At 54.0% G+C, this 17,723-nt stretch overlaps 2 protein-coding genes across 3 annotated transcripts in view; both read left to right on the forward strand.

Moving 5' to 3' along the window:
• INTS3 (integrator complex subunit 3) overlaps positions 1–1,924 on the forward strand; it is a 38,741-nt gene extending 36,817 nt beyond the window's left edge. For both annotated transcript variants that reach the window (XM_041753236.1, XM_041753245.1), the window contains 5 exons: positions 1–168; positions 490–590; positions 705–777; positions 933–1,089; positions 1,194–1,924. In XM_041753236.1, coding sequence (XP_041609170.1) covers positions 1–168; positions 490–590; positions 705–777; positions 933–1,089; positions 1,194–1,271 — 577 coding nt within the window. In that variant the 3' untranslated portion in view covers positions 1,272–1,924. The remainder of the gene's footprint in view (positions 169–489; positions 591–704; positions 778–932; positions 1,090–1,193) is intronic.
• Positions 1,925–2,608: 684 nt separating this feature from the next.
• On the forward strand, positions 2,609–6,895 carry SLC27A3 (solute carrier family 27 member 3). The gene is made up of 10 exons (XM_041753259.1): positions 2,609–3,444; positions 3,684–3,893; positions 4,166–4,324; positions 4,764–4,888; positions 5,075–5,269; positions 5,373–5,463; positions 5,572–5,770; positions 5,969–6,066; positions 6,153–6,283; positions 6,562–6,895. Exons 1-10 carry the CDS (start codon positions 2,877–2,879, stop codon positions 6,736–6,738), a joined length of 1,953 nt encoding a protein of 650 aa, XP_041609193.1. The 5' UTR covers positions 2,609–2,876; the 3' UTR covers positions 6,739–6,895.
• The last annotated feature ends 10,828 nt before the right edge of the window (positions 6,896–17,723 follow it).

A 17,723-nucleotide genomic window follows, 5' to 3' on the forward strand; every position in this document is an offset into this window, starting at 1 on the left:
GCCGAGTGAGGAGATGGTGAAGATGGTGTTGAGCAGACCCTGCCACCCCGACGACCAGTTCACCACCAGCATCCTGAGGCACTGGTGCATGAAGCATGATGAGCTGCTGGCTGAGCACATCAAGTCCCTGCTCATCAAGAACAACAGCCTCCCCCGCAAGAGGCAGAGGTGGGCCAAGAGGCAGAGGTGGGCCAAGAGGCAGAGGTGGGCCTTGGGCCCCGTGGGGGCTGCCCACATCCACAGGCCAGTGCCAGGGCTGGTCTTTCCTGGTTCGTGGGTGACACCTAGTGGTCTGACGCTGCCTGGTGTACAAGCCCACCCCAGCCTTTCCCCTCCTTTCCTAGTGCCCAGTGGTGGGTCCTGTTCCACCCTACCCTTCCCTTGTCTGGGCTGTGCCCACCTTCAGGAGGGACCCTGGTCGGGAGGGTGACATACACTGCCTCAGCCCTGCTCTGGGGCTCAGGCTCTGGCTGGGTGCCTTCCCTGCAGCCTGAGGAGCTCCAGCAGCAAGCTGGCCCAGCTGACTCTGGAGCAGATCCTCGAGCACTTGGACAACCTGCGTCTCAACCTGACCAACACCAAACAGAACTGTATGTACCATGCCCCTAGTGCTACCCCGGCCCAGACCAGTCCTGGGGGGCGGGGGGCAGGGGCCAAGAGCTGAGGGGGCTCTGCCACTTCTCACAGGCCTTCTTTCCCTCTAGTTTTTAGCCAGACTCCGATTCTCCAGGCCCTGCAGCACGTCCAGGCTAGCTGTGATGAGGCCCACAAGATGAAGTAAGGCTTCTGGCACTTAAGGCCTGGGAAGCCTTGGGAGGCCTAGGAGAGGGGCCCTGCTGGGGAGGAGGACGGGGTTGAAGGGAAGTAGAACCCACCCTGCAGGGGACAGAGAAGAGCCTGGGAGGAATGTGAGGGCATGTTCTTTCCCTCAGGTTCAGCGATCTCTTTTCTCTGGCTGAGGAATATGAGGACTCATCCACCAAGCCACCCAAGAGCCGGAGGAAAGCAGCTCTGTCCAGCCCCCGCAGTCGGAAGAATGCCACCCAGCCCCCCAATGCTGAGGAAGAGTCAGGCTCTAGCAGTGCCTCGGTGAGAGCCTTCACTTCTGCATGGCAGCAGCATTGGGAGCAGGTGGGGCTGGATCCAGCAGCTGCTCAGGCTGATGACTGACCCCCTCCCTTCACCTCTTCCAGGAGGAAGAAGACACAAAACCGAAGCCCACCAAGCGGAAACGGAAAGGCTCCTCTGCAGTGGGGTCTGACAGTGACTGAAGCCCCGATTTCCCCATCCCACCCCCAGTTGGACTGCCCTCCCCTCCTTGGTGAATCAGAGGTTAATAAGGGCTGGGGAGATAGTGGGTAAATACCCTCTCCCCCTGCCCAAGGCTCACTGGTGGGAGGGATGAGCTTCTTCCTTGGCTCAGCCTGAGAAGCTGCCATGCAGCCCCAGTCCCCTCCTGTCCAGGGACCCCCCAGCCCCATCACACTGCTGCTCCCACCGACTCGGGTCCCACTGAAGCTAGTAGAGGCTGTGTGAGATCTGGGCTGGTGCAGGTCCTCAGCCCCTGCCCCTCCTGCCCCTCCCAAAGAGAAGAGGAATGGCAGATGGAGCTGCTGGTAAGAGAGGATGGGAGAGAAGACAGTGTGGACACCCCTTCCCATGTTCACCATCTCGCCTTGATTTGCTCTCCATATTCCAGTGTGAGATGGGCATTTCTTCAGCGACGTGGTGCAACTGCCCTTTCCTGGCCACGGGATGAGGGGAGAGGGAGGCTGGAGCCCCATCCCCCAGGCCACAGAACTATCAGATGGTCCTGCTTCCTTGGTTCTGTCTTTTTTGTTTTGGTTTTGTTTTTTGGCAGAGATAATCGCATTTTAAAAGTTTTTAAATGACAATAAAACATGCCAGAATTGGCCCATCTGCACTTCCTGGTGCACTCAGGTGGCCTTGGAACTTACTCTTGTCTTCCCTGCACATCCCCTTGTCTGGGACAGGAGGGGCTCTGGCTTCGCTGCCCCCCACCTGACTGGCCTTCCTGCTGGGGCCTTGGGCCAGGCACTGACCTGTGCAGGCACCCATCTCCCTTTAATGAACTCTCTTCCTCCCCATTCCTCTGAAGAAACTAGAGGCCTCCAACAAAAGTGAGTATGTAGTCCATTTTAGGTCTGTGTGCTTACCACCTACTGGAGGATTGCTAGGGCGTCAAGGATGCCCCCATCTCGGATTCTGAAGGATGGAAGTGGGCCTGGTGGGGACAATGGAGTTACCAGCGACAAGGACCTTCCTCGTTGCTGTCTGGCCACTTGGGGTCCCCTGGGCTGCCCCGGAGGCTGGGTGGTGCCCTCGGGACTGGGGAGGCGGCCTGGGCTCTGGCGGCCTGCGACCTACGACCTACGGCGTTCTCTGGAGGCTTCTTCCTCTCCCCTTCCCGCTCCCTCTGCCCCAATTAAAACCAGAATGGAAAGCACTCCCTGGCTGGCCCCAGTTCTTGCGCCCTTGCCCAGAGGGAGTGGCCTCAGCCGGCGCCCCTCCGGAACCGCGGGTCAGGGCCCCCGCCCGTCCCCTGGGGCTGCCGCCAAAGCTGCAGGGAGGGGCAGGGACCAGGCGGCAGGCTTGCTGGCGACTTTCGACTTTCTCGGGAGTGAGCGGTGGCCTCCTGGGGAGTAAACCTGAGCGCGGCCCTGGAAGGGCGGGGGCCGCCGGCTGTCTGGGCGCTCTCTGGGCGGAGCGCAGCGGTGGGGAAGCCGCCCCCCGCCCCGCCCGGAGGGGAGGGGGGCGGCTGGGAAGGGGCGCGTGCCGGCGCACGCGCGCTCCCGGGGCAGAGGCTAGCGGCCCCAGATTTACGAAGGGAACCTCGGGCTCACGACGGGGGTGCTATGGCCGCCCTCCTGCTGCTGCCGCTGCTCCTGCTGCCGCTGCTGCTGCTCGTGTGGAAGCTGCACCTCGGGCGGCGGCTGCGCTGGTTCGCGGCGGACTTTGCCTTCGCGCTGCGCGCCCTCCGCTGCAAACGGGCTCTCCGAAAGCGCGCCCTGGCCGCGGCCGCCGCCGACCCCGGGGGCCCCGAGGGGGGCTGCAGCCTGGCCTGGCGCCTCGCGCAGCTCGCCCGGGAGCGCCCCGCGCACGTCTTCCTCATTCACGGCGCGCGGCGCTTCAGCTACGCGGAGGCCGAGCGCGAGAGCAACCGGGCTGCGCGCGCTTTCCTGCGGGCGCGGGGCAGGGACGCGGGGCTGGGCGGCGGTGCGGAGGACGAGCAGGCCGCGGCCCCCCTGGCACCCGGGGCTACCGTGGCGCTGCTCCTGCCCGCCTGCCCCGAGTTCCTGTGGCTCTGGTTCGGGCTGGCCAAGGCGGGCCTGCGCACGGCCTTTGTGCCCGCCGCCCTGCGCCGGGGTCCCCTCCTGCACTGCCTCCGCAGCTGCGGCGCGCGCGCTCTGGTCCTGGCGCCAGGTGAGGCCGCGGGCCGGCCGGCCTCGGAAGAAGGCCGGAAAGGGTCCTTGGGGTTGCCAGTCTTTGGGTTTGCGAAGTGATGGAGGCGGGTCTTTGGTTCCCAGAACGGTGATGGGATGTTCACACTCTTCCCCTCGCCCGACAGCAGTGAGGTGGTGGGGCGGGGCAAGGGAGGCGTAAATCGGCTGGGGTGGAGAAGCCTTCTGGGCCGCCCAGCCAGGCCTTCGCACCCCATCCAGAGTTCCTGGAGTCCCTGGAGCCTGACCTGCCGGCCCTGAGAGCCATGGGGCTCCGTCTTTGGGCTGTAGGCCCTGAAGCCCATCGTGTCGGAATCAGCGATTTCCTGGCTGAGGCCTCGGCTGAAGTGGATGAGCCAGTGCCGGGGTACCTATCCGCCCCCCAGAGCATAATGGACACGTGCCTGTACATCTTCACTTCTGGCACTACGGGTGAGCACTGGACACCATGCTTCCCTCCCAGAGACTAAGGCAGAGGAAAGCAGAGGGCCGGCCTCAGTTTCCAAGCCGCTCCAGGTCGCTGGTCTCTCCGATCCCACTCATTTCTCCACGTCCCTGAACTTCCCACGTTTCCAGGACAGCTTGGCCTCCCTTCTCAGCTTCAGCCTCGCCTCTGCCTCTTTCTGTGGGAACCTCAGGAGGAGCAGAGGGAGGCAGGGCCTGAAGTTCAGACCCTTCCCGGGATCTCCCCCTGCCCCCCACAGGCCTCCCCAAGGCTGCTCGGATCAGCCATCTGAAGGTTCTGCAGTGCCAGGGGTTCTACCAGCTGTGCGGTGCCCTCCCGGAAGATGTCATCTACCTTGCCCTCCCACTCTACCACATGTCTGGCTCCCTGTTGGGCATCGTGGGCTGCTTGGGCATTGGTCAGTCTCCCTGACTCCCACCCCAGCCCTCCCCGACTGTAGTCCTCCAGCAAGTGTTTTTCTAGTGAACATTTAAGTACCTACTCTGGTATGCTCACCTGGGGAATGCTTCCTGAGTCCTTCAGCTAGAGAATCCTGAAGAAGGGGGAGGGGGCCACCTCTCCAAGAGCTCCTGGTACCATGGAGGAGCATCAGTCCTGAACCAGTAGGGAGGCCGTTCACAGAACTCCAGACCCCAGGGGGCTGTGGCTGGAGAAGAGCATGGACTGTGTGTGGATGAGAAGCAGGGAAAGGGCATTAATCTCTCCAGGCAGGTGGGAAAGGAAGCTGGCCCTGTGTTTGATTGTCACAGCAGGGCCTCCCCTGGGAAGGAGGGGGTTGGGGTGTCCCCACAGCCCAGAACCTCACCTTCCTGCCTGTCCTCCCCCATTTCTGGCAGGGGCCACGGTGGTGCTGAAGTCCAAGTTCTCTGCTGGTCAGTTTTGGGAGGATTGCCAGCAGCACAGCGTGACAGTGTTCCAGTACATTGGGGAGCTGTGCCGATACCTTGTCAACCAGCCCCCAGTGCGTGCGCTCAGGTCATGGGCAGGTCATGGGACACTGGGAGACAGTTGTCTGGGGGGAAGGAACAGCAGGGCAGGGTGAGGAGCGAGGCCATAGGGGAAGGGACCTTGGGGTGGGATACAGGACAGCAGTCTCAGGAGCTGGCATCACAGCATGGAACCTTTTGCCCGTCACCCCTCATCTCAGAGCAAGGCAGAACGAGGCCACAAGGTCCGGCTGGCTGTGGGCAGTGGGCTGCGCCCGGACACCTGGGAGCGCTTCGTGCGGCGCTTTGGGCCTGTTCAGGTGCTGGAGACATATGGACTCACAGAGGGCAACATCGCTACTTTCAACTACACAGGAGAACTGGGTGCTGTGGGACGTGCTTCCTGGCTTTACAAAGTAAGGGAGGGGGGGGAAAGAACCTGGGGTCCCCCGGGAGGTGGGGAGCAGGGAGGGGCTCATGCCGCTGAAATGACCCTGTGCTGGGTCTCCCTTCCCCTAGCATGTCTTCCCCTTCTCTTTGATTCGCTATGATGTCACCACAGGGAAGCCGATTCGGGATGCCCAGGGGCACTGCGTGGCCACATGTCCAGGTTTGTGCCTGGGGATGGGGGCGGAGGAGGGGCACAGCCAGCAAAGGAGGGTGGGGACTGGACAGTGGGGTGAGGCGGAAAGCAGCCTGACCCCAGTGACTCTGCCAGGTGAGCCGGGGCTGCTGGTGGCCCCAGTAAGCCAGCAGTCCCCATTCCTGGGCTACGCTGGGGGGCCGGAGCTGGCCCTGGGAAAGCTGCTGAAGAATGTCTTCCGGCCTGGGGATGTTTTCTTCAACACTGGGGACCTGCTGGTCTGCGATGACCAGGGTTTTCTCCGCTTCCACGATCGTACCGGAGATACCTTCAGGTATCTGACTTTCTAAGTCCATTACCAGACATCCCATCTCTGTGACCCAAAGTCCCTAACTCTAACTCCCTAAGTCCCACCCAGAGCCAGACCTGTCCTCTCAGACCTCCTCAGCACCTGCTGCCGGTGAGCATCTGGCACTCCCATCTATCCTCCCTCCAGTGCCTTGTAGGTCTCAGAACCTCTGTCGTCTTGCAGGTGGAAAGGGGAGAATGTGGCCACCACTGAGGTAGCGGAGGCCTTGGAGGGCCTGGATTTTCTTCAGGAGGTGAACGTCTACGGAGTCACCGTGCCAGGTGTGGGTACAGGGGAGGTGGGGGAAGCTGGCTCCCCGTCCTGGCATTCCTTGGGCACAGCTGCTGACCTCCCCCCCAACCATCAGGGCATGAAGGCAGAGCTGGGATGGCAGCCCTGGTGCTGCGCGCCCCCCAACCATTGGACCTTGCGCAACTCTACGCCCATGTTTCTGAGAATTTGCCACCGTATGCCTGGCCTCGATTCCTCAGGCTCCAGGTGATCAGCTGCACCTGCCCCCCCCACCTCTCATATTTGCCGCAGTTGCTGGTCCCCAATCCCCAAACCCACACAGGGATCCTCATAGAACACTCTCCCTCCTGGACATGCATGCCTCTGCCCTCCTTTAGGCGAGGCTCCTCTTCCCTGCCACCCCTTCCCCTAACCCCTGACCTCGTACCTCCTTTCCTCTGCCCCCTGAAAAAATCCAGGTGGTTCACCTGAAGCACCTGGGCAGAACATGCCTTCCCTCAACTCCTCTTGCTATCCTTCTTCAGGAGTCTCTGGCCACTACAGAGACCTTCAAGCAGCAGAAGATGCGGATGACGAAGGAGGGCTTCAACCCCAACGCACTGTCTGACCCCCTGTACATTCTGGACCAGGCTGGGGGTGCCTACTTGCCCCTCACACCTGCCCGGTACAGGGCCCTCCTGGCTGGGGAACTTCGCATCTGAGTCCTGTTTGTACAGGTGCCTGAGGCAGCAACTTGGTGGGTTGGGGGCATGGCAGGTGTACTGGGGGCGTCCAGAATCTTTTTTTTTTTTTCCTTTTTTACCAGATTTGGAGTCATTTTATAATAAAAGGGGCCGGAGCCAGTCTAGTTCTTTCTGATCTGCGATCATTTGGGCCTTCCTTGTCTGTGGAACTCCTTTTTCCTGGCACAGAGCCACACACACCCCTGCCCTGACGTCACATGGGTCTGGACCTCGGTGACCCCTCGTGATCCTTGTCCTTAAAGAGCCCCGGGTGGCAGATGTCATACCTGAGCATGGTGCTGGGCTGCTCTGTGGTGCTGGAGGCCTCGGCCAAAAGGCACAGATGGACAGCCGGATGCCCAGAAATGCTGCCCCTGGTGGCTGGCAAGCCCATCCCCACCAATGCACGTGTGGCTGGAGAAGAGTCAGCCAGGCAAAACAGTTTTGATTTGGGGGGAAAGGATAATACTCTCGATATCCTCTTCCCTCACAACCTCTGATAAAGCTGGTCAGTGAAAAAAAAAAAAAAAAAAAAAAAAAAGCTGGTCAGTGAGAGGAGAGGGGTACAGCACCCCCAACTCCAAAGTTTCAAATTTTACCTAGTCCTAGTCCTACATTCCCAGGTTGGGGTTTCTCAGGCTCTAAGGACACTTGCCTCTCCTGGGAGCAAGGCTCAGATGCCTGTGGCAGCAGGAAGAATGGGGGAATCAAAAGGAACAAGGCCTGGGTAGCCCCGGTGGCACAGTGGTTTAGCGCCGCCTGCAGCCCAGGGCGTGATCCTGGAGACCCTGGATCGAGTCCCACGGCAGGCTCTCTGCATGGAGCCTGCTTCTCCCTCTGCCTGTGTCTCTGCCTCTCTCTCTCTCTGTCTCTATGAGTAAATAAATAAAATCTTAAAAAAAAAAAAAAAAAACACACTTTAAAAAAAAAAGGAACAAGGCCTGTCCTTAGGCTCCAAATGAAACATCAGAAAAGTTCATCATCTCAACACTTGAAATGATGAAACTCCTGCTTCCAAAACAAGACCTGCCTGTTGCGGCAACTGCTGGCTCAGTCAGTGGAACTCCGGTTTGGAGGTTCTTGATCTCCGGTTTGTGGGTTCAGAGTTCCATGTTGTGTGTAGATTACTTAAAAGTTTTTAGGGGGGGATCCCTGGGTGGCTCAGCGGTTTAGCGCCTGCCTTCAGCCCAGGGTGTGATCCTGGAGACCCGGGATCGAGTCCCATGTCGGGCTCCCTCCCTGCGTGGAGCCTGCTTCTCCCTCTGCCCGTGTCTCTGCCTCTCTGTGTCTCTCATGCATAAATAAAAATTTTTTTAAATAATAAAATCCCCTCTGGGGCACCTGGTGGCTCAGTTAAGTGGCTGCCTTTGGCTCAGGTCATGATCCCAGGGTCCTGGGAATGAGCCCCACATCTGGCTCCCACTGAGCAGGGAGCCTGCTTCTCCCTCTCTGTGCCCCCAGCTCCTGCTTGCTCTCAAATAAATAAAAAAAAAATAAAGTCCCCTCTGTTTTGAGCTGTGGGTTCTCAACATTGTCTGCTACTTTACTTCGGGTTATCTTTTCTCTTCAATTCCTCTCCCCACTGACCACCTCAGGTCCCAACGTCTCACTCCTATTCCAAAACACGCAGATTGCCCCACCCTCCACCAGAAAACCCAGACAGCATGACCAACAGAATAACAGGTGCACACTGAGGTGTAGGTCGCTTCATGCACTGACCAATAAATGACAAATTTAGTTCATTTTGCTCACCTCTCTAATTCAGCCCAGAAAGAAAGCAATAGGCAGTGTATGGGGGAAGGGAGAGAGGTATCCTGCAGCTGTCCTCAACCCTGCCCATTTCCCAGGACTGTGAGCTGAGGAGCCATCTCCTCCCTTATGGAATCGCATTTTTTCTACAATCCCTGTTTCATTAAAAAAAAAAAAAAAAATCCCTGTTTCATTTGGCCTAAATCTGTGCTGTCCAATATGGTAGCCACTAGACACACCTGCCTCCAATATGGTAGCCACTAGACACACACACTTGAGTGCTTGAAATATGGCTAGTCTGAAGCAAGATGTTCTGTAAGTGTAAAATACACATCAAGTTTCAAAGACTTCGTACATCCCCCAAAATGCATTTTTTTAATTTTATATTTTATATTGCTTACATGTTGAAATAGCATTTTGGAGGTATGGAGTTAAATAAAACACTAAAATTAAACTTTTTACTTTTGTAAATGCGGCTACTAGCAAATTTTAAATGTCATATGTGTCGTGTATTTCCAAGGAATGGCGTCTGGCCTAAATCCTGCCCGGCCCGCACCTCACTCTGCAGACCTACAAATACCAAGCATAACCGGTCAGTGGTACTTGGGCGGCACATGCCCGTGAGCCAGTATCTTGGCAAAGACAGCTGGAGAAGGGAATTCTGTTCCGGGATTGGCATGTGTCAAGACACAGCCCCAGTACAGACGTGATCAACAGTAGTAAAAACTGACAGCTGCAAAAAGGCATGCTTTTTCATCCAGAAGAATTAGGCTTTCCATTTACCACAATTATAAAAATAATCTTAAAAGAATTAGGTTATCCTGGGCAGCCCGGGTGGCTTAGCGCTGCCCAGGGTGTGATCCTGGAGACCCGGGTCGAGTCCCGCGTAGGGCTCCCTGCATGGAGCCTGGTTCTCCCTCTGCCTGTGTTTCTTCCTCTCTGTTTCTCGAGTAAATAAATAAAATCTTAAAAAAATAATAAAAGAATTAGGTGATCCTACCAAAAAAAAAAAAAAAAAAACCAAAGAAATAAAATAGAATGGGATCATGAGACAGCCTGCCAAAAGGAACTAGGCTAAACCTCCAGTACTTCCCCACTTGGAGCCGCTGCATGGCCGGGGGGGCGGTGGGCAGCGGAGGTGGAGCCCCGCCCCAGCTCTGGCCCCGCCCCCAGCCCTGGCCCCGCCCCCGCCCCCGCGGTCGGGCCGGCCCCTCGTAGGCAGGCTTGGCAGGCTGGCACTGGCCCGGGGGCGGCGCACCGCGGTGCCGGGGTCGTACAGCCGGCGGGCTAGGCATGGATGTCGTATTTTACTTAAGAGATAAAGGAGATATCATGATGTGTGAAGACAACGGGGGATTCCGAGGTCCGCGGCCGCCTTCCCGCGTCGAGGCGAGCCGTCGGGACAGTCCGCGCGGCTCGCACGGCCCGGTTCAGCTGCTTCGCGCGCTCTGACGCCAGCCCCTGCCGCGGGGCGTACCGGGCCCACTTCCCGACGCGAGGTCGGCTCACACTACCAGCTGGGGAGAGGCCGGAAGCGCTGACCTCTCGACCACATCCGGGCGCCCACCAGCCCTCAGCTTCCTCACGGCGCAAGCGCGAACTGGCGACCACGGCTGGCCGCCGCGCACGTGTACGCGCTGGGCGGAGGCGGGGCAGGCCTGACAAGTGGGCGGAGTCCTTCTGCGTGGGTGGGGCGAGCCTTCGGACCAAGAATGGCGCCTGCGCAGTGGTGCAGCGCGCCCCTGCGGGGCCCAGGGTCAGCGTGAAACTGAACGAGGAGAGGATGGTGGGCCTCACGTTCCGGGTCTCTTCCTTGGGCCTCTAGGGACAAAGGCGGGAAGAAATATTGGGGTTTGGGAGGGCGGCCGGGTGGCTCGGTGGGTTGAACCTCTGACTCGGTTTTGGCTCAGGTCCTGATGTCCCCACCTGGGCTCCTGGACCTCCTCCGCCTCCATCGTTCTCTCGCGCGCGCAAATAACAAAATCTTTCTTTAAGGTTTTTGGGTGTTTTGCAACTTGATTACTGCAGTTTTTGTTTGGGGGTTTTTTGGTGCTTTTTTTTTTAAGATTTTATTTATTCATGAGAGACACAGAGAGAGAGAGAGAGACAGGCAGAGAGACAGGCGGAGGGAGAAGCAGGCTCCATGCAGGGAGCCTGACGTGGGACTCGATTCTGGGTCTCCAGGATCACGCCCTGGACTGAAGGCGCGGCTAAACCGCTGAGCTACTGGGGCTGCCCGCTACTGCAGTTTTTGAGACCTTTTGGTTTCCATTCCTGTTAGCATACAGTGAATGTTCTGGGTTCAGGTGTGTAGTGACCCCACAGGTGCATGCATCAGTGGGTTCAGGTGTGTAGTGACCCCACAGGTGCATGCATCAGCATGGGATCCTCCTTCCTCCCCATCACCTGTTTCTCCCCACCCCTGGTGACCACCAGTTGTTCTCTATAGTTAAGAGTTTATGAGAAAAAAAACTTTATTTTATTTATTTATTTTTAAAGATTTTATTCATTTATCCATGAGAGACACAGAGAGAGAAACAGAGATACAGGCAGAAGGAGAAGCAGGCTCCATGCAGGGAGCGGGATGCGAGACTCAACCCGGGTCTCCAGGATCATGCCCTGGGCCAAAGGCAAATGCTCAACCACTGAGCCACCCAGGGATCCCTCAAAAAACTTTTTAAATTACGTTGTAATTCATATGTCATAAAATGCACCTTTTGAAAGTAAGGTGCACGTTTTTTTTACTATGTTCATAAATTCGGGCAGCCGGAGCCATTATTTAATCTAGAACATTTTCATCACCCCCAAGAGAAATCCCTACCCAGTAGGATCTCTCTTCTCTTCCCCCCTCACTGCAGTCCCTGGCAATCACTGATCTACTTCCCTTGTCTGTGGACTTGCCTATGCTAGACATTTCATATTAATATAGTCAGAACACATGGCCTTTTTAATCTGGCTTCTTTCACTTAGCATAAAGTTTTTAAGGTTCATGTTGGAATGTACTGATTCTAAATTACTTTTTTATTTTAACAATTTATTGAGGTAAAATTCACATAAAATGAACCATTTTGAAGTGAGCAGTTCAGTGGCATTTATTTAGTACATTCACAGTGTTGTGCAACCACTACTACTTTCAGAAAGCTCCCATCGTTCCAGAGTGCAAGCTCCCATCTTTGCAGCAGTTTCTGTTTGCACACATCCTCACCCAAACCCCAGCAACCACCAACCTATACTCTGTCTCTCTGGATTTATCTTTTCTAGATATTGTGTGTAAATGGAATCATATAGCATGTGACCTTTTCTGTCTGGTGACTGAGAGCATCATGTGTCTGTGGCTCATCCCCACTGTCATATCAGTACTTCATTCCTGTTTATGGCAAATGAGTATTCTATTGGATGTAAAGTAGGTGATGGATGTTAAGGAGCACACTTGTGATGAGCACTGGGTGTTGTGTGCGAGTGATGAATCACTAAATTCTATACCTGAGAGGTGTCTGGCTGGGCTCAGTGAGTAGAGTGTGTGACTTTGGTCTCAGGGTCGTGAGTTTGAGCCCCATGTTGGGTGTAGAGATTACTAAATAAATCAATAAATAAACTTGAGAAAAAAATTCTAAAACAAAATTCTACAACTGAAGCTAATATTGCACTGTATGTTAACTACCTAGGATTTAAATAAAAACTTGGAAAGGAAAAAAAAAACTCCCAGTTTAAAAAATATATATGTTCTACTGAATGTATATACTACAATTTGTGTATTTATTCATCAGTTGATAGAATTTTGACTGCTTTTTTTTTTAAAGATTTTATTTATTGGGGATCCCTGGGTGGCTCAGCGGTTTAGTGCCTGCCTTTGGCCCAGGGCGCGATCTGCCTCTGCCTGTGTCTCTGCCTCTCTCTCTATATATATATGTCTATCATAAATAAATAAATAAATAAATAAATAAATAAATAAGTTAATTAATTAATCTTTTTTTAAAAAAGTTTTTTTTAAGCCACCTGGGCTGCCCAAAGTCTTTAAATTTTGATGAAGTGCAGTTTATCTGTTTTTTGTACAGAGATAATATTGCAAGAATTAATTTTTCCTAAGGATAAATAAAGATACAAAAATACCATTTCGGGCAGCCCGGGGCTGCCAATACCATTTCGGGCTCAGCGGCTTAGCATCGCTTTCCAGGGCGTGATCCTGGAGACCCTGGGTTGGGTCCCACGTTGGGCTCTCTGCATACAGCCTGCTTCTCCCTCTGCCTATGTCTCTGCCTCTCTCTCTCTGTGCCTCTCATGAATGAATGAATAAAATCTTAAAAAAAAAAAAACAAAAAAACCCCAAAGATACCATTTCATATGGTAGCATACTTGTTAATAGTAATATCGGGTATTAATATTTAGAACTATTTTATGGCATATTATATAATAATACACATACTAGGAGTCACTGTTTCCAGAGCAAGAGAAAAAATGATATAAGTATAGAATAAAATAAGTGAAGTAAAAATCTTGCAATGTTACTGAGAAGGCCTAGAAGCTGTGGACAATCTGACAGCTATGAGGTCTGCTGGTGCCCAGCTCCTTGTAGGAAAGACTGATTTCCTGAGAGGGGCAGGAAATACTCAGAATGGGCCTTGGGGCATCTTTTGCCAGAAAGCAAAGATATCAAAGAATTGGGTAATAGCACACAGAGCTCCTAAAATAGGGCAATCTGAATGTCACAAAGTTGAAAGAATGCATTTGAAAACCTTGAATATACAAAATGTATCGGATCAGAGTGATAGTAAACGGCAAGGATAAGAGGAGAGAAACATTAGATAAAGCACTAGCCCCTTACTCTGAAAATTAGCAACTAAAAGAAAGAACTAGACATTTGTCCCTGTGTGAATTCTATTTCCTGTGTGAATTGTATCTCAGGGTTACCAAATCGTCCTACTTGATGAGGGAAAGTTCTTTTTTACAAAGAAGTTCCAGTTTATAAATGACAAAGGAATGATAACATTGGAAAATCACTTTGCAGCCCCCAACGAAACTGAGTCAGGCAATTATCATCAATGAATAAAACTATGAGATGGAAGATTGCTGGCGAATTTACAGTGGGGGGATCAGGTTGTCACCATCTGAAGCTCCTACTCAATCTTAGAATCACTAAAAGTAGGACCACCAAACACTGCATACCTCCTAAGAGATGCAATATGTCACACACAGCACCACCTGTACAGTTTTCTTCTCTAAAAGTGGAGCCCAGGCACCTGGGTGGCTCAGTGGTTGAGAGTTGGCCTTCTTAGGGCATGATCCCCGTGTTCCAGGATTGAGTCCCACATCCCACAGCCTGCTTCTCCCTCGCCTATGTCTCTGCCTCTTTCTCTGTGTCTCTCATGAATAAATAAAATCTTTTTAAAAAATTTCATTTATAAAGGAATATATTCAATGACACCAAATAAATCAAACCACCAGAATATGGGAATTCTACTGGAAACATAACCATCTCCAGCTTGGGGGGGTAGTGTGCACTTTCAGTTAGATCCTTAGGAGACTTAATAACTTAAGCCAGCGGGTGTCTGGCTGGCTCTGACAGAAGAGCATGTGACTCTTGATCTTAGGGTTATGGGTTCAAGCCCCATTTTGGGTGTAGAGATTAATTAAAAATAATTATTTTTTAAAAAGAGAGACATAGGGGATCCCTGAGTGGCTCAGCAGTTTAGCACCTGCCTTCTGCCCAGGGTGTGATCCTGGAGTCTTGGGATCAAGTCTCACATCGGGTTCCCTGCATGGAGCCTGCTTCTCCCTCTGCCTGTGCCTCTGCTTCTCTCTATCTCTGTGTCTCTCATGAATAAATGAATAAAATATTTTTTTTAAAAAAAGCATCTAGAGAGGGAAGAGGCCCCATGAAGCCCCCAGGACTGGTGAGGCCCAGGAAGGTGGGAGCCCATGGGGAGCCTGGGACCCTTGGGAGGAAGTTCCCAGAGTTGGGATATTACCCTGAGGGTGTGCAGAGCCCAGCACAAGAGACTGGACAGACAAACATCTGTGCAGGGCCTGGGGCTGCAGCGGGGGCAGCAGGGGTGGCGCACAGAAGCACAGGGAGGCAGCCATTCACTCCGCCCTGCACTGGGGCAGGATATAGAGCCCGCTGTGGACGGATGGATGGATGGACGGATGTGCTGGGCTTGGGTTTTCAGGGCCCGCGGCTCTGCTTCCGGCTCTGGCTCCCCCCTTTTTTTTTCTGGCTCCCCCTTATCCACGTCCTGTGCTGCAGGCTTTGGGTTCATAGCAGCAACACACAAAGTCCCTGAGCTCAGGGCTCATACCGCGGTGGAGGAGATGCAACAGCACAGCAGATGTGAAATGAAACATCACTGTGTGACGATGTCTGAACAGAGTAGACAGCAATCCCGTCACGTCTTCCATCTGCTGCTGTAACACAGGACTGCACGCGCAGCGGCCTGGTCTGTCTGTCTGTCTGCGCAGCTCCGTAGGCGGGATGCCGTTGGGCTAGCACCTCGGCGTCCGCAGGGCTGGGCTCCCGGTTCCCGGGGACAAGCTAATCCTTCCCTTCCCAGCTCCTATAGGTCACCCCTCTTCTGAGTCAGCCACTTTGAGTTAGGTCCTCCTCATATCACACCACGTGGACCTTTCTCCCTCTCACTTCTGATGGCCACTTCCACTTCCACTTTTAAGGACCTTGCAGTGACACGGTGCCCACCTAAATGACCAGGATACTGTGATAATCTCCTTATTTTAATGCCAGATGATCAGTCACTTTTATTTTGTCCACAACCTGGACTCCCCTTGCCATGTCACTAACATTTTTGTAAATTCCAGGGATTAGGACGGGGGATCTCCTCAGGCTCCCTTACTGTTCCTGCCACAGATGGGGACGCAGAGAAAGGAGTGTAGGAGATGAGGTGTGGGGAGGGAAGGAGTCCCAGCCGAGAGGAGAGCCCTGGGGAAGGAGGACACAGGGCCCAGGAGGATGATCACTCATTGGGAAGGGAGTAAGAGGACAGCTCTGGCAAGTCAATCCTTCCAGCATCTGCTGAAGGTCAAGGCTGTTGGGGCTCGATCCCTGTGACCTCCTGACCTGGGGCAAACACAGACATGCCTGGGAACTAACTGAGCACATCTCCTGGGAGAGCTTGAAGGAAGGTTTCCTCAAATTCTCAAAGGGGCCTGGGACCAGTACAAAGTTAACTCTTGGGGCCCCTGAATGGTCCAGTCGGTGAAGCATCAGCCTTTGGCCCAGGTCAGGATCCCGGGTCCTGGGATCAAGTCCTGCCTGGGGCTCCCTGCTCAGCACAGAGTCTGCTTCTCCCTCTGCCTCTCTCTCTCCCTCTGCTCGGGGACACTCTCTCTGTCCCTCAAATAAATAAAATCTTTTTTAAAAAGTTAACTCCTATCTTTTTTAAGATTTTATTTATTCATGAGGGACACACCGAGAGAGGCAGAGACATAGGCAGAGGGAGAAGCAGGCTCCCTGCAGGGAGCCCTATGTCAGACTCCATCCTGGGACCCCAACATCATAGCCTCAGCAGAAGGCAGATGCTCCACCACTGAGCCACCCAGGTGTCCCAAGTTAACCCCTATCTTAAGGGGTATAAAAAGAAGTGCTTGGAATGTAAAATGCTACAGCCACTTTGGGAAATGGTTTGGCAGTTCCTCCAAATGCATAGTTACTTTATGACCCAGAAATTCCAGCCCTAGGTCTATACCTAAGAGCACAGAAAGCATATCTTCTTGCAAAAACTCACACACTAGGACACCTGGGTGGCTCAGCGGTTCAGCATCTGTCATCACTTAGGGCATGACCCCGGGGTCCTGGGATCAAATCCCGCATCAAGCTCCCCACAGGGAGCCTACTTCTCCCTCTACCTGTGTCTCTGCCTCTCTCTCTCTCTCTCTCTCTCTCTCTCTCTCTCTCTGTCTCTATGAATAAATAAATAAAATCTTTAAAAAAATTTACACACTAAAGTTCACAGCACCATTACTCATAAGAGCCAAAAAGTGGAAACTACCCACCCAGTGAGTGATAGGCTGCAGAGTGCCCCCACAATGGCTTAGTACTCAGCCATAAAGAGGAATGACATGCTGATGCTCAGTCTTATGTAGATGAACCATGAAAACATTGTGCTAAGTGAGAAAAGCCAGACACCAAAGACTGTACTCAGTCTGGGTCTGTGTGTGGGAGAAGCCCAGGACAGGCAGGAATGGGAAGTGGATTGGTGGTCACCTGGGCCAAGGGGTGCAGATGGGGCATGAATGTTAGTGCTATTTCTTTTGGGGATGCCGAAAATATTGTAAAAAGAGGATGGTGATAGTCATGCAACTCTGTAGATACAATGACACTGTTGACCTGTCTGGCTTACACGGGTGGCCTTCATGCTATGTAATTTTATGTCAGCCAAACAATTCTTAGGAAGGGGAGGGTGCCTGACTGGCTTTGTCCCCACAATAGTGACTCTTGATTTCAGGGGCATGAGTTTGAGCCCCACACTCGGGGTAGAGTTTACCTACCTGATGATAGATGGCTAGATAGGTAGACAGACAGACAGACAGACAGACAGATAGGTAGGAGAAGCAGAAGGAGGAGATGAAGAGGTGGTTGCATAGTCCTCACGTGGACCTCATACTCTGAAGGATGGGCGTCCTCTTCCCAGGCCCTAGGCGGGCCATCTCAGAGGTGAGGGACACCAGCCCAGAGCATGATGGCTGCTGAGTGACTTGGACCTTGGTCTTCTGGCCTGGTCCTTCTCTGTGTTCTATGGGATGTGCTGGAGGATGAAGGTGGAGGTGACAAGGCAAGTCCTGCAGACCGGGGGCATCTTCTCATCTTTTCGGCAAGCTCAGGCTCCAGGGGGCCAGCCAGAGCAGAAGCTGTGCTGTCACACACCTGTCCCTGTTTTATCGAGGGACACATAGTTGCTAAGGGATTTGGACCCCATCTCTCTGAGTCTGCCTGAGAGGCTGCTCCAGGAAAGGGGCAGATCCCAGGAGGCTGCAATACAGAGAGGCTGGGCAGGGGAGCGGAGGCTCTCTTGCGGCCGGACAGTCCCTTTCCAGGGTCCCCGGGCCTGGGAGGCCCATCCAGAAGAGGAGAGCCCACAGGAGGCCGAGCCAGGTGGGGAAGTGTGTGGCCGGGTCGTGTGGGGTGGGGGCCAGGCCGAGCAGGGCAGGGCCCACCGCGGACCGAGGCTGAGGGGAGAAACTCAGGGCCAGACTGGCTGAGTTTC

Source organism: Vulpes lagopus, chromosome 1 (genome assembly GCF_018345385.1).
Source record: "Vulpes lagopus strain Blue_001 chromosome 1, ASM1834538v1, whole genome shotgun sequence".
Taxonomy (NCBI): Eukaryota; Metazoa; Chordata; class Mammalia; order Carnivora; family Canidae; genus Vulpes; species Vulpes lagopus.